We start from the raw sequence: 14222 nt of genomic DNA on the forward strand, positions 1-14222 counted from the left end.
GTTACAAGTACAAAGATCTTTATTTTGGTATGTACATCATTTGACTCGGAGCTCCAAATGAAACACACGTAGAGACGATACGAGGTTCGTTTCCCCTCTATGGATAAATGACTAACTTCTTGCATCATGGATGTGAAGTGAATAGCTCAGTCAAGGAGCACATGTATTAGTGGGAGGCAATATTCAGTCCATTCCTGTGGTGCTGTGAACCATTCCTCATTGTGGATAAACGTGTATATTCCTATTTAGCAGTGGGTCGGTCATTCAGCAGAGCTCTTAGCAGCCAGCTGCTCGTACGCCTGCAGGGCCAGCTCGATGTAGCCCGACCGCTGGGACTCCTTCTGGGCATAGATCTGCAGAGGACACGGGGAGAAAGGTCACCATAGAAACTTTGGAGGTTTGCAAAAATGAATTATTTTAGTGGCAGACTAATAAAAACACAGCTCTGCTCCACGATCATGCATGACTAACAGAGGCCTTGCGTGTTAACAGAAAGACACAAGCGTGTCTCCTGCCGCTAACCGTTCACATTAAATGGCTGTCATTCTTAATGCCCGCCCCCCCCCCCCTCCTCACTGCCTCTAGGCCCAGGGGCTGTGAGCACTAATAAGACCTGATGTGTCCTGGGCTTGGCCCCGCAGTTCCCACGCTGGAGACAAACCCAAAACCCTCTCACGTAGGAAACTTTAGAAGAGGCCCTCACTTGACCTCTCAAAAGAGCTACCCTGACTCCTGATTTACTCCCAATACCCGGGGGACACGATTTATACGACCCGGACAATTTCTATAGATAATATACACACAGCACAGTGAATAGAAGTGTAAAAACAGCGCTACGTCAGCAGATATTTCCAGCTAAAGTCGAGTTGTTCTCACCTTCAGCAGGTCGGCGCCGGCGGCCTGCTGGCCGGCGGCTTCCTGGGCCGACTCGCTGTGGGGGTGGACCGCGTGGAACAGAGACACAAGGCTCACCGCATCCTGGAGGCTAGACACACACACACACACACACACAAACACATTAAGGGCTTAGGTATCAGCTTTACACTGGCTGGGTTGACCAATAAAAAGGTAGATGTTCAAGCCTTAACATTGGTTGCAAAAACAGCTTCTCATACCCTATTAACCATGCACACATTCGTCTCTCTCTCTCTCTCTCTTACACACACACACAAACTCACAGCTCTCTCTTCAGCATGTCCACTATGAGCCCGTCCGCCCTGCGAGCGCTGAGCAGGTACCAGGCCAGGCCTCCAAAGTGTCTGGTGGAGCGCAGCAGCTCATATTTGCCGTGTTTGTCCAGGTCCTCATAGGTGGCCGCATGTACCTAGACACATCGAGTGGGACGTGATCCTAAATCCACTGGACGTTGTAGATACTCAGCACAATGCTCCTTACATCAAATTCATGAACTCCCATTTTACACTCCATATGAAGTGACCCAAAGAAAATACAGGACCGACTGTGGAGATTTCACGGTGTAATGAGCTACATGCAGTCTACAGAGTCCAGCGCAGGTCAAAATAACAGTGGGAAAAATCAATGTCATCTTACCCTGATGTAGTCTGAGGAGTCTGGTTCAAATTGGACCAGACACAGGTCCAACACGTCCTCGTGGCGGTCCTGGGAAAACACCATCTTAACAGAGAGGGAGAATGTGAGGATTAAAGCCTCCAGACACTCACTGGACACCCACACAGGTGTCCCCACTCACTCCGCCTGATTAGCTGCTCTTCTCAGGACCGTATCGGTGTTCACAGAACTCACAACCCTGTAACAGCTCTTACACCAGTTCAGAGAAACCGAAACCTGCTAGATGGACGACTACGAACCGGAATACTATGGTGTGTATGTCTCTTAACCAGGCGTTTGTCTGCCATGCTTGTGCAGCCTAAACTCCACTCTTACTGAATATAAATAAAACGTATGATGGTACACACAGTGACACTGACACCTGTACGATACACACAATATACACTGGTTCAATCCTTTTGTTGAGAATTGTGATGTCAAATCATTCAGTACTACACAGACTGTGCTGTGTGTTCACGGCAGAAAACTCACAAAAGTCTGTTTGCAAACAATAAGCAGGCTTTTTGTTTTTTACCAACAGACATTTGTACATGTCACAGTAGGAAACGCACAGGTGTTACTAATAACATCAACAACGGCTGAATTACATTTGGCTGCTTCAGCTTCAGGGTATTGTGCCGGCCGGCTCGCTGTCACAACGCACTGGAACATTTGAACGGACCAGAGACTTCGTTAGTGTTATTAGAAACACCTGAGCTTTTCCAGCTATGATGAGTCAAAATACGAGCTGTGACAAAAAAAGGCCCGAAGAATGAATTGAAAGTGGTAGAAAGAAAGCTACAGAAAGATCTGGAAAAACAGCTCTGCTCAGATCTGCTAAGTTTAACTGGATACAAATAAATAGCCTAAGTATCATGACACTTCCCACCTTGATGTTCTCCTCCTTGAAGATGAGCGGCGCTGCGAGTTTGCGTCCGTCCTTGGGGAAGTAGACCTGAACGAGCCGGTCTCTCTCCTCCCACGTCGCCTTCCTAAGGGCCCCGTTGGGTTCCCGTACGACAATGAACCTCTCCTGGGGGGGTGGGGGGAATAAAGTATGTAAGGATACATTTGAGAAATGTTCTGGTCCAGAGTCCCTTAACGGAGTACGTATTTCAACACAATGTGCGTACCCTGTGTGGGATGTTGTAGGTGATGTCTGTGAAGACGTATTTGGCTGTGTCCATGTCATCCAGGATCTTGTCCTCCGACAGCACATCGTTGATGGGCTTCCTCTCCGGCAGGACGGGGGGCATCTGCAGCAACTTCTTCGCCTGCTCTGTGGCTAACTCGACCGCCTGCAAACACACACACAAGGGGTTAGATGAAACATGTGTTACCGTGACTTGTGAGTGCCTGATTGAGATGGGCTTTCATGGTTTATTTAAAAAGGAGCACCTGCTCCAGTTGCTCGTCGGTCATGAGTTTATATGTGGGCGGGTTCAGCTCCTCTTTAATGGGTCGGAACACTTTCTGCAGGTCCAGGCCGGTGATCCCGGTGAGGACGTCCTGCACAGCTGGATCTGTGAACTGGGGTTTTGCATTGTCTGAGAGAGCTGGAGAAAAAAAGATGCACACGTCAATCGCGTGCACAAACTACAGGACGATGCATGTCAAAGGTTTCTAGACAATTTCATATTGGTTCACATTGCTGGCTGTTAAAGCCACAACACACAAGTGGAATGCATCGATGAGGAGTTAGCTTTACAAGAGATCTAACAAATGTTCATTGTAGCTTGTAGTAAAAGAAGACAGAACAGACTCTTAACAAATAATGCCATTTTTGACTGAAAAGTGAGGAGTCTACATATCGACATAAACTATATCTAAAACTCATTATTAAGACCTTTGAAAACGAATACAGCTCCCCTCTCCAGTACGAGATGCGATGTGTACACTAAGCAACGTCTCTTGGGATTAAAACTCAACTTTCATCATCATTTTGATCATTTCTTCCTCAGGTGAAATTAACATGCTAGCCCTGTAGGAAGCTAGCACTTGATCCCCTAATATTGTATTATATTACAAAGCTGCTCGCATTTCATTTACTAACATAATGCCGAATTTACGGACAGACTCTAATCATTTGTTCAACACATTAAACATTGATCTACAGGGTCTATATCTTGTCAAATAGGTACGGGAAGGTAAAATTGGCGGATTTCTTAAGCGAGTTTGACACCCGCACTGACAGCACCGAGGCTAACGAAACACGCTACAAGGTCAGTGTTATAGTGAAGCAAATAACGCGACTACAATGATATTCATCGCGTTAAAACATACATTTGTCTTGTGTCCCGCTACAAAGCGTCCTGACGCCGCATCGCGCCAACATTTGCCTGCTCTTTTGCACATTTTTCACCCGAGAGTAGGTCCGTAATAAGCACCGTGCCGTACCGAGCGCCGCCATGTTTGTTGTGACTTCATCCATGCGACATGACCTCCCAGCTCAACCACCGAGCGCTGCTGGGACATGTAGTCTGTTTTCCTGAGTAGACGTTTTGTTTATTTTTCTTTCCCACGAGCTACCATGGGCCATTTCATCAACAGTAACAGACTAAACAAGCGGGTCAAGAAGCAAAAGACTTCCGGTTTTTAGTGCTGAAGAGCATTTTTTATCTGCGTCTCTTTTTATAAAGAAAGAACCTTTAAAAACATAAGAAAGGCAAATAGGAGATTGTGAAAAGAGGTAATACAAGGATGCAAAACACCAAAAAGAAATAGACAGTAACTGTAAATCAACAATGGAAATATATTACAGTAAAAGGCCATTATAATATGAATACTTTTAAAAAACACTGATGAAATTAATTTGTTTAAATATGCGTCTGTTTTGGGTGAATTTCCTGTAGTTCCTTGGTATTAGTAACTCACTTACAATTAAATAACAGTAACACAAAAATCTTTTGGACTTCTATTTTGATCACCGGGTGGCGCTATGTTACCAAATATCCTGAAAACCTGCAACGCCTCCACAAGAAGATCCCCAGTAAAGCGTTTTTAATCTTGCTCTCAGTTAGAGATCATTCTCATTTCTACATATTGTATGTTTATGTTAGAGTCTCACGGTTTTCTTTTGTCTACCTCCTTCATGACTCGACTCTGTGCAGCCCACACGCATTCCTAGCTTGTCATTGTGTTCTTGAGTTGGCTGATAGGGTTTAAAATCCGTCTGGACGATAAAGAGCCATGCTCAGAAGGTAAACACGCCACTGGTAAAGAGAAACACTCACAGAAATGTGCACCCTTTGTTGAAAAAGCTCCATTCGCCCACTCATTTATCTAAAATAAATCTGATTTATTAGTGTGTCTATATGATTTATGGTGTGTTGTAATTGCACTGCTACAATCAAATTCATTCTAAATGGTATCGTTTGTTTTGTATCCTTCTAACTTATAATATATGTCAAATGCAGATGAACTCTGCAATTTAACAGGAGAGTCAATAAATGCATATTGTATTAGGACAATATGCATTAATTTCTTTTTTTATCGATTATTCAATTTAAAAAAAGGTTGTTTCGAATATTGAAGACATACTAAGACGGGAGTAATGATACAAACACACAGTTTTATATCTGCACAAAAGATACATTTTGTACATCTCTGAGGTGTTTGTTTGTGCAGGTTCAGCTTAAAAACTGACACACATTTTGACAACTTAAACAGATAAAAAATGTCACCGTCCAAAAAGTCCCTGAACAGCAGAGATATTGTAGACGTTGAGCAGCTTTGGGGTCATTTGTGCTCTCAAAGCTTCAATGAGTAACGAGTCAATCATTGACTAAAAAACAAGTGATGCCCATCAGCAAAAGCTGCTGTCAAGATATGAGCACAAGCTGAGGACGAGTGACCCTCACAGAAAGTGTTTGGCTCAGATTGTGTTGCTGTTATTACAACAAGCCAGCCGGGTTCACGTCTCCCTCTGAACTAAGGACTGTAGATTCAAACTGTGGTCGATTTATTCATTTTTCTGGCTTAAGCATTCAAAAATACATTATCCCCTTAATTTAATGATCAGAATTGGTGGACTTGAATTAATAATTCTTGTTTAGATTTACCAAACACAAAAACATAAACTGTGCTAGAATCAAACCACTGCTCCTGTTACTACTGAGAGGAACTTATGGGGAAATTGTTTTGTGAACTACTATTATTGCCCTCTTATGAAAACACTCACAGGAGTATAAAATAGGACTAAAACACCCTCTTCTGGTGGAATTCCATACTTGTTAGTATGATTATGATCAACAGATCACAGTGGAAGGCACTGAAACGACCCGAGCAACCAAAAACCTTGAGTGTAGGTAAAAGTGATTTTAGTGTGGCCTTGCATGTTTTGGTATGTAATTAGCAGTTAGAGCATATTCCTGGCAATATTTTATATTTTATTATAGAATATTATCAATAATTAAACAATATAATATGCAATACATAAGTTCTATGAAAAGACTAAAACCAACAGTCTATCTTCCATACACTGTCTGTAGCTCTGTGTTCTAAACACACTTTTTCCCCTTTGAGGGAAAGTAAATAAAGTGGGTTTAAAATATGTACTAAATAATTTCCTGAAACAGCTGGACAATGTAGTTTTTTTAGCAAACATCTCCCAAACAAGAACAGAGCATTTGTTGGGTACAATTTTCAGTCGTGTATGTGGTCTGCTTGTGACTATGGTAGCAGGACGGTGTGTGTGAGAAGAAACTACAGTGTGTGTGTGTGTGTGTGTGTGTGTGTGTGTGTGTGTGTTCATAATGATGCAACAGTGTGGATCACTGATGTCTTTTTAATAGTTCCTGCACAACAATGCGCTGCACACCTATAGACAGTGCGGTTGCGTGAGGGGCCGTGGGGTGAGGGGGCCCACAGACGGAGCTGCAGCTCAGAACTACGGCTGTGTTCAAAGAAAACTCTCTAAATATAATTTGGTGCCATTTGCTACGTAACCCGTCCAAAAAGGCAAACTCATCCCTGTCAGGATTTTCATTATTTTGGTAGAATAGTCAGTAGCAAACTATAACAAAAGTATATGTGTATTCTACATAACTAATAAAAAAAAAGTATTTAAAAAGAAAAGCTATTCAATTGAATTAATATATAATATATAGCTGGTACAGAGGAATAACATTATATCAGGTTTTTGGATACATAGACAATACACAGACAATCCATGTATGTATATTCACTTATTCTTTTAGACACGAAGACAAGCATGGAAAGGAAGATTCCCAAGCAGTTCACTCTTTTCCACATTTCAGATCATCATGGAGGAATGATGAGATCACATGATGCCATCGCTCTGTGGTTCTGTCTGGCTCTCCCCCCCCCACCAGCACATATGCACAAAGCACAGTAGTAGTCACAGGGCCCCCAACACGCCACCACTACCCACTAACTCCAAAAAGCAGCCGCCACCACACCACCCTAGAGATCATTAATAAAACCTCATGTGCCACGCACAAACCCTTCCTCTAGGATCTTGTTTCCCCTCTCCCCCCAGCCTCTTCCTCGCTCCTGTCCTCCCTCCTCCGGGCCCCGACTCCCCCACTAATCTGCAGTAGGATTTAGATATTAGACGGACAGATGGAGGTGTGGCTCGCTCGGTAATGAGGTGAGCAGTGGCAGCGAGTCCGGAGGCCCAGACACCGGCGAAACGACGTGTGGATTGAGCTGTAAGAGGCCCCGACACAACCAGATGTACACAGCTGTCACACTGCTGACAGAAAGTAATCCAGAGACCCCCGCCAGAAATAGAGAGAGAGAAGAAGAATCTCTCCAGTGGAGGTTTAAATGACCACGAGTTGTTTTGTTTCTCATCCATCTGTCTGTCTATCTATCTATCTATCTATCTATCTATCTATCTATCTATCTATCTATCTATCTATCTATCTATCTATCTATCTATCTATCTGTCTGTCTGTCTGTCTGTCTGTCTGTCTGTCTGTCTGTCTGTCTGTCTATCCGTCTATCTATACGTTTTCTTGCAGGAGGGGGAGCTTGAGCCTTCGGGTAGCTCTAAGTGATCTTAAAGTGGTACTTAGCTTCAGCTCCCAGGTATGAAATGTGAAATGCTCGCTGTTGAATTGGAATTTCCGTTCACCTCCTGAACTGAGATTGAGTTGACCCTGAAACAGAAGGCGTGCAGTGGATCCACACACACACATACACACACACACACACACACACACTGCATAAAAAAAGAAGAAAAAAAGTTACTTACTTCATACTCATATTTATTTAATGTCATATTCAGACAGGAAAAATAGATTTTTTCTAGATTCTGCAATGGAAATTGGCAAAAAAAAACAATGCCAGTTCCCATACAGTTTCATGTGTTTTCAGCACATTTGAAAAAGTCTGGGTAAGTAAGAGAAATACAGTTTAAATAAAAACTTTCATGATTTAACTCCTCTAATACTGCCGTACATCTCCATTATGTATAATTTTTAATAAAATAAAATAAATGTAAATAGCAGGGATTTTTACTTGTAATTGGATGTTTTAAAAGTATTGCTACTTTTACAGAATAAGACTAGAGTTCTTCCACCACTGCTCCATACGACAGTTGAGTGTAAGAGTGTGTGTCAGCGTGACTGGGAGCAGCAGGAAGCTGAGAGGTGAAACCTGAGTGTAGAAGAGGGACTGGATGTGTGTGGGGGGGGATCATGGAAAGGGGATGCACGGGATGTAAAGGGAGGCGGGCGGGTGAGCTCCAGTGGTCCTGGTGGTGGTAGTGGGGCACATGTTTATTAAGCTTTCTGCACGGTGGACGGAGAACGGGTTCAGAGCAGGGTGAAATGGAAAGGTGTGTGTGTGTGTGTGTGTGTGTGTGTGTGTGTGTGTGTGTGTGTGTGTAGAGAGAGAGAGCGAGAGAGCAAATGTGAAGAGGATGTCTATCCTCAAACAACTGGAGTGTCAAACATGTAGGACTCCGACAGACATGACGGAACGAATAACTCTTCAACATTTTAAACTGAGTCATTGTTTCCATTTCTCATATGTGGGATTCATGAAGTGATGGGAAAAGATGTGCATCTTTGTTTTATAATATTCTTGCTGTATATTGTTATTATTCCTGGTTTCTATACTCTGGAGTCCCACACTCACCGCTGTATGTGTTTAAAATAGTTATAATCAGAAAAGTAGAAACTATTCTTTTGTCACAAATTTGGTTTACATATTTGACGAAAAAATACAGAAATGACCATGAAGCTTTGTTATTACAGCAAATAAGGAAATATTTTATGTATCATATATCATGTTTTATGTATAAATGGGCTTTGTATGATCATATATATCTATTTGGTACAACCAAAAGTCATTCACAGACACCATGTCTCCATGTGATCCTACATGGTGACATTATTCATGTTTAGGGTTAACTCGGCCTCAGAGAGGACAAACAACTTCTGAGCAAACTGTTATAAAACTCCAATAAAACAAATCAAAATAGACCGTTAACAAGTTTGCTCATGTTGTAAAAACAGCTGGAGTCTCTGAGAAACCAAAACAATAATGTGTCATGTGATCAGTTCAAAATGATATCAATTAGAAATTAATAAGTTGTGAAGTGTCAAACTAATGAAATGATGTTATGTATGTTTTTGAGCTGTTAGAGAGAGTCCTGAATCTCCAGGACCCCAAACACAACGTCAGAGTTAATTGCATTATTCAAATGTATCTGTCGTCTTTTATTTTTTGATAAAGTTATGGTTTCAATCTCTGGCTTATGTTTTATCTTTCGTCTTTGAAAATGATTTCTATTGTTTTCTGCCAGGTATGTCTTGTAAAAGAGATATTGTATCTCAATGGGACAAATATAATTTACATCAAATTATTTTTTGTCTCATAAACTGACTCTCCGTTTTGTATTTATGAATGTAAACTGGAAAATACTGACAATTGACTATAATGGTGTCTGATGCAGCTCGTCGAAGAATTTGAAGATTGTTGAACTGTGTGTGTGTGTGTGTGTGTGTGTGTGTGTGTGTGTGTGTGTGTGTGTGTGTGTGTGCGTGACATGTTGTGGCTTGGGAGTGGGCACTCAAGGCCAGTCTTACTCTCCTCCTCCTCCTCCTGATCTTTGAAGAGGAGGGAGGATGGGAGAGAGGGCACATAGAAGGCCAGAGGAGACGCAGTGATAGGAGAAGCGAGGGGGAGAAAGGGGGGAGGAGAGGAGGGGAGGGGAGAAAGGGGCAGAGGGCGCAGTGACATTACCACCAACAGCCTCCACGACCTTCCTTTCATAATTTAATAATGAAAGGAGAAAGTGTATGTGTGCTGTGTCTAAAAGAGGGAGGACATTATTAACGTATTTATTAATTTATTAACTAAATCAACCGCTTTTCTTGTAAAGCAAGTTAAAAAACATGTCACCCTATAAGTAACACACACTCCATTGGACTCTTATATTCTGTCGTTTCAGGACTAAAGAATCTCATCATCGTGGATTATTCAGCTTTCAAAGTTTACATAAAGAAAAAACAAAAGTCTGCCAATGACCAAATATGTTTTACTTTAAGCTCCTGAACGTCTTTCAACAACATGTAAAAAAACAACAAGTACCCATTTTCTGAAATTAAATAAATACTAGTGACATTAATAAGTAAAAATGGAACTTTATTTTTCATAGATTTTTTCCCCCATGTATCTAAATGCGACAGTAGAGACACAGACAGAAAATAAGGGAAGAGAAAGACATGCAGTAAAGGTCCCGTGCTGGGACGTTGTGGTGATGTGGTCCGTGTCTGACTGTAACCACTCTGCCAGTAGGACACCTCAAGTGGGATCATTCTGACCAATGTTTCTCTTGTTTTAAAAAAAGATTTGATGATGGAGTATGAGCGTTTGACTAAAAGAATGAAAGAAGCCAGAGAGAGATGGCTGTGTGTGTGTGTGTGTGTGTGTGTGTGTGTGTGTGTGTGTGTGTGTGTGTGTGTGTGTGTGTGTGTGTGTGTCAGAGGGGGGCTGTGAGGAGGGTCAAAGTCAGGGAATGCAGAAGGTATGAACGCTGATGGCAGCGTGGTTCACCTGCACCTTATGACCTTCACTGGCCCCCATCCATCTGTTTATATTCACTGATGCCATGCCTCCCAGAAAAGACCTCGGCACACATTCACACACCTACACACACACACACACACACACACACACCTACACACGTAGACACACGCACACACACGCACACACACGCACACACACGCACACACACATACAGATTTGATGAAGCAAGTGAAATTTAGACTATTTTCCTTTATACTATATACTTTTATTCATTGTTAAATACTGAATTAAATAGTATGTAGGTTAAGTATGTATGTCTTATTTTTGTAGTTTTTTGTAGTTTTGTTATTTTAAAAAACAATACTTTGGCCACGTTGCCGTTATTTGATAGGTGACTTAGAACACCAGCTATCAAACCACTGGCATTTTGAACCACTAGATCACAATGCACACATTCATTTTGTTGATTACATAATTTTCAACGATAAACGAAACAGATTTATTGATACACAGAAATAACACCAAGTAGTTTATCACTCTGTCATAAGCTACTTTTCTTCATCAGATATAACAGAAACAATCGTGTTTATTTTTGTATTCATCAAGTCAATATCTGGCAGGGATGAAAGTAGCGAATTACATTTATTCTTGTATTTTTTATTTCTTTTTTTAATACTTTTACCTGAATACTATTTTTCAAGTCGCATCCGTTTCAAAGTCAAAACAAAAGTCACATGAAAAGGTCCTGATGAACTGAGGGAATGGAACAGAAGGAAGGAGATGAATCTGTAGCTGCAGCAGAGAATAAGAAGCTGCAGGTGTGTCTGCAGCCGCAGGAGGGGGCGGGGCTACGTCTCCAGAGAGGTGACAATCCGGAAATGATACCTTGCAAATGTTTGAGTTCACAAGCGGCCGAGTTCGAAGGGGTCGGGTGCACCTGGTGTGTGGCAACAATTAGCATAATTGTACCTCGGCATAGGTTTAAAAAAAAAAAATCTGTCTAATTTATTAATAATTGACTGAATTAATGCGCCACCAGGAGAAGAAGCTAAGCGACATTGGCAGAGTCTGGCAGACGTGCTAAATGCTGACACGCTAATATGCGCGGGAGCGGATTGAGGAGGACTTCGCGGTGCCGTTGAGACAGGTGAGTACACCGTAGACGGTTGCCATGTAACGTAGTTGCGCGCGTAAAAACTGTGCGTAATATGTGGCCTTTGTGTCCTGAGCGCGTTTTATTTATTGTGGATCATTTTTGTTTAATTGTCAATGGTTTTGTCTCTCTTGTTTAATTCTTGTGTGTCTCCAGTGAGAAGAGTATTTGTATATTTGTATAATGTATAATGCGAAACTTTTACTTGAGTAAAATGTATTTAAAGTAACAGTACTTTTACTTGAGTACAATATTCTTGAGAAACAAGGAGAAGTTGGTCAATCAGACAGGTTTGAAATAAACTCTCAGGTTGATTTAAATTTAATTTGGAAGAGAAATTTCATCTTTGACCAAGCACACCATAAAGCAGTTGTACACACACACACACACACACACACACACACACACACACACACAGACACAGTTTTGTGCAATGGAAGATTATAACAAATGTTCAGTTTCACCTCCAAATAGTGGGACTCTGTTGAAATATTAAACTTCAAATATCTAGTAGGAAAGGTATCGCACACACAAATGCACTGTTACACACATTTAAAGAACATGCATACGCACAAACTAACCTGGCTTCCACTTCACCTTCGTGCCCCGTGACCCCCGCCGCCCCCCGCCCTGCCAGCTGAAGCTAAAAGGCAAACCAGCAGCGACCCACACGCACCTCCATCAGACCTCAGCGCTGCATTTGTTTCTAACTAAACCCCCGGGCCGGCAGGGTTTATGGGGTTTACATGCAATGCGAGAAGCAGCACACACTCCTGCACCCCTCACTCCCCCCTCCCTCCAATTCTCACTTTGTTATTTTTATAATTCAAGATTGTGGAGGGTAAGAGATGGGGTGACAGGGGGAGTGTGGCACTGATAAGGTAGCTAATACCCAGCTTTTTAAAAGGGCAAAGGTCGCCTCAGCTTGACTGGGTGGTGGTTGGGGTGTTTTATGCGTATGGAGGGGGGTGTGGAGGATTTTGGGGAATGGGTGTTAGAGGACAGGACAGGACGGGGTGGGGGGGGGGGTTATCATTTCATATTTGACATTATCGGAAAAGAAACAAACAAAGCTGCAGAAGGAGAACGGCTTTCCTCAGTGACGGTAAGCAGAATCAGTGTCCCATAGGAACAGGAAATCCAGAGGGATCAGTCTTCTGATCTGCCCCAGCACTCAGACACACACACACACACACACACACACACACACACACACATGCTACCACTAAATCAGGCTGTTGATTGAGCCGGCCTCTAATTTTAGCTCCAGACCCCGGGCTCCCGACCAGCAGCGCTTTTGCATCCCGGGTCCGGTCAGTAATAGGCGGAAGACGAGGTGATTAATAACTGTCATGTCTGTCACGGCACAGTGGCGCACAAGAGGGGAGGGCTCTGCGGCGCTGACGCTGTCAGGAGGGGGAAATAGAGTTACACGCGAGATGCTAACAGCTGTTTTTGTTGTTGTTGTTGTTGTTGTCCGGGGAGGAGAACAATTTGAGTGTGTATTCACAGGGACACACCTCTGAGTATGCAACACTCCGATAACATGTTGGAGAGTTTAGATCACCGTATGCCAAACTTTACTGGGAAAACTGGACGTTGTAGCAGCAGAATGAAGCTTATAGATAGGAATAGAACAATATTTAGACAGATTTAGAGTTAAGAAATATTCCCTTTTATCTTATTATTTGCTTCTCTATAATTTTTAGAACGTCTGCACACCGATAACACACACACACACACACACACTGTCGTTCATAAAACTCCTATGTTTTAGAACATGATCTCTTCATCTTTATAACGTGATCTGACTTTTCCCTCCACAGTGACCCCAAGCTGGAGTCACTGTCTTGTACAGAGGACTGACCACTAGAGGGCGTGAGGTCAGAGCATTATGGGTAACAGCTGAACCATCCTCACCTGATTTCCTCAAGTACTCGACACTGGTTTCAAAATATTGTTTGCTTAATGACTTTGCCAACGTCCCGGATATATGATTTAATCAGTGTGTTACTCTTTCAACAGCCAATCAAAGATGGCTTAGAGACTTAGGTTTGGTGGCGAGTGCTGATGACCCCTCAAAGCAAAGTAAGTGCGTCAGTGCAAATGTCTTTCTGGACGTGATCCGTTCAACTGAAGAGTGTTTAATTTTTGTTTTATCTGAATCATTTTCAATGTCCTGAAGAAGTAAAACGAGCTGGTGATTTACAAAAATCACCAGCCAAAGGCCAAGATTTGCAAAGAAAAAAAAACGTGTAAAGCAGAGATCTCGGAGCAGAGTTCATGATTTAAATGTGACTAAATGTTGCTCTCGTTCCTTTTAGCAAATTCAGACCTAATAATCGAGACTGGACAAAGTGTAGGAAGGAGTGTGATTGTAGGTTTTCTACATGAAATGACTAAATGTAGAGGACTTACCACGACCGAGTCGCGATGTTAAAATGTAATGTCACGAGATATTTCCCACTCGTTCCCTTAATGCTCTGTATTACCCGTC

The 14222-nt window shown here is 42.3% G+C and overlaps 1 protein-coding gene across 1 annotated transcript; it reads right to left on the minus strand.

Moving 5' to 3' along the window:
- Position 1: 1 nt before the first annotated feature.
- mrps22 (mitochondrial ribosomal protein S22) lies at positions 2 to 3979 on the minus strand. The gene is made up of 8 exons (XM_076100202.1): positions 3853 to 3979; positions 2968 to 3125; positions 2703 to 2867; positions 2459 to 2602; positions 1552 to 1635; positions 1179 to 1324; positions 877 to 985; positions 2 to 353 (listed from the first exon to the last, which is right to left on the minus strand). Exons 1-8 carry the CDS (start codon positions 3977 to 3979, stop codon positions 261 to 263), a joined length of 1026 nt encoding a protein of 341 aa, XP_075956317.1. The 3' UTR covers positions 2 to 260.
- Between the last annotated feature and the right edge of the window lie 10243 nt (positions 3980 to 14222).

Source organism: Anarhichas minor, unplaced genomic scaffold, assembly GCF_050575085.1.
Source record: "Anarhichas minor isolate MPS153535 unplaced genomic scaffold, ASM5057508v1 ptg000026l, whole genome shotgun sequence".
In the NCBI taxonomy this organism is placed as follows: Eukaryota; Metazoa; Chordata; class Actinopteri; order Perciformes; family Anarhichadidae; genus Anarhichas; species Anarhichas minor.

Excerpts from the sequence above, each read along its gene's own strand:
- mrps22 (XM_076100202.1), bottom strand. The coding sequence starts at position 3,979 with ATGGCGGCGCTCGGTACGGCACGGTGCTTATTACGGACCTACTCTCGG. Across the intron at positions 1,636-2,458 it reads TCAAGGAGGAGAACATCAAG|ATGGTGTTTTCCCAGGACCG; the intron begins GTGGGAAGTGTC and ends CTCTCTGTTAAG. Across the intron at positions 1,325-1,551 it reads ACTCCTCAGACTACATCAGG|GTACATGCGGCCACCTATGA; the intron begins GTAAGATGACAT and ends CGATGTGTCTAG.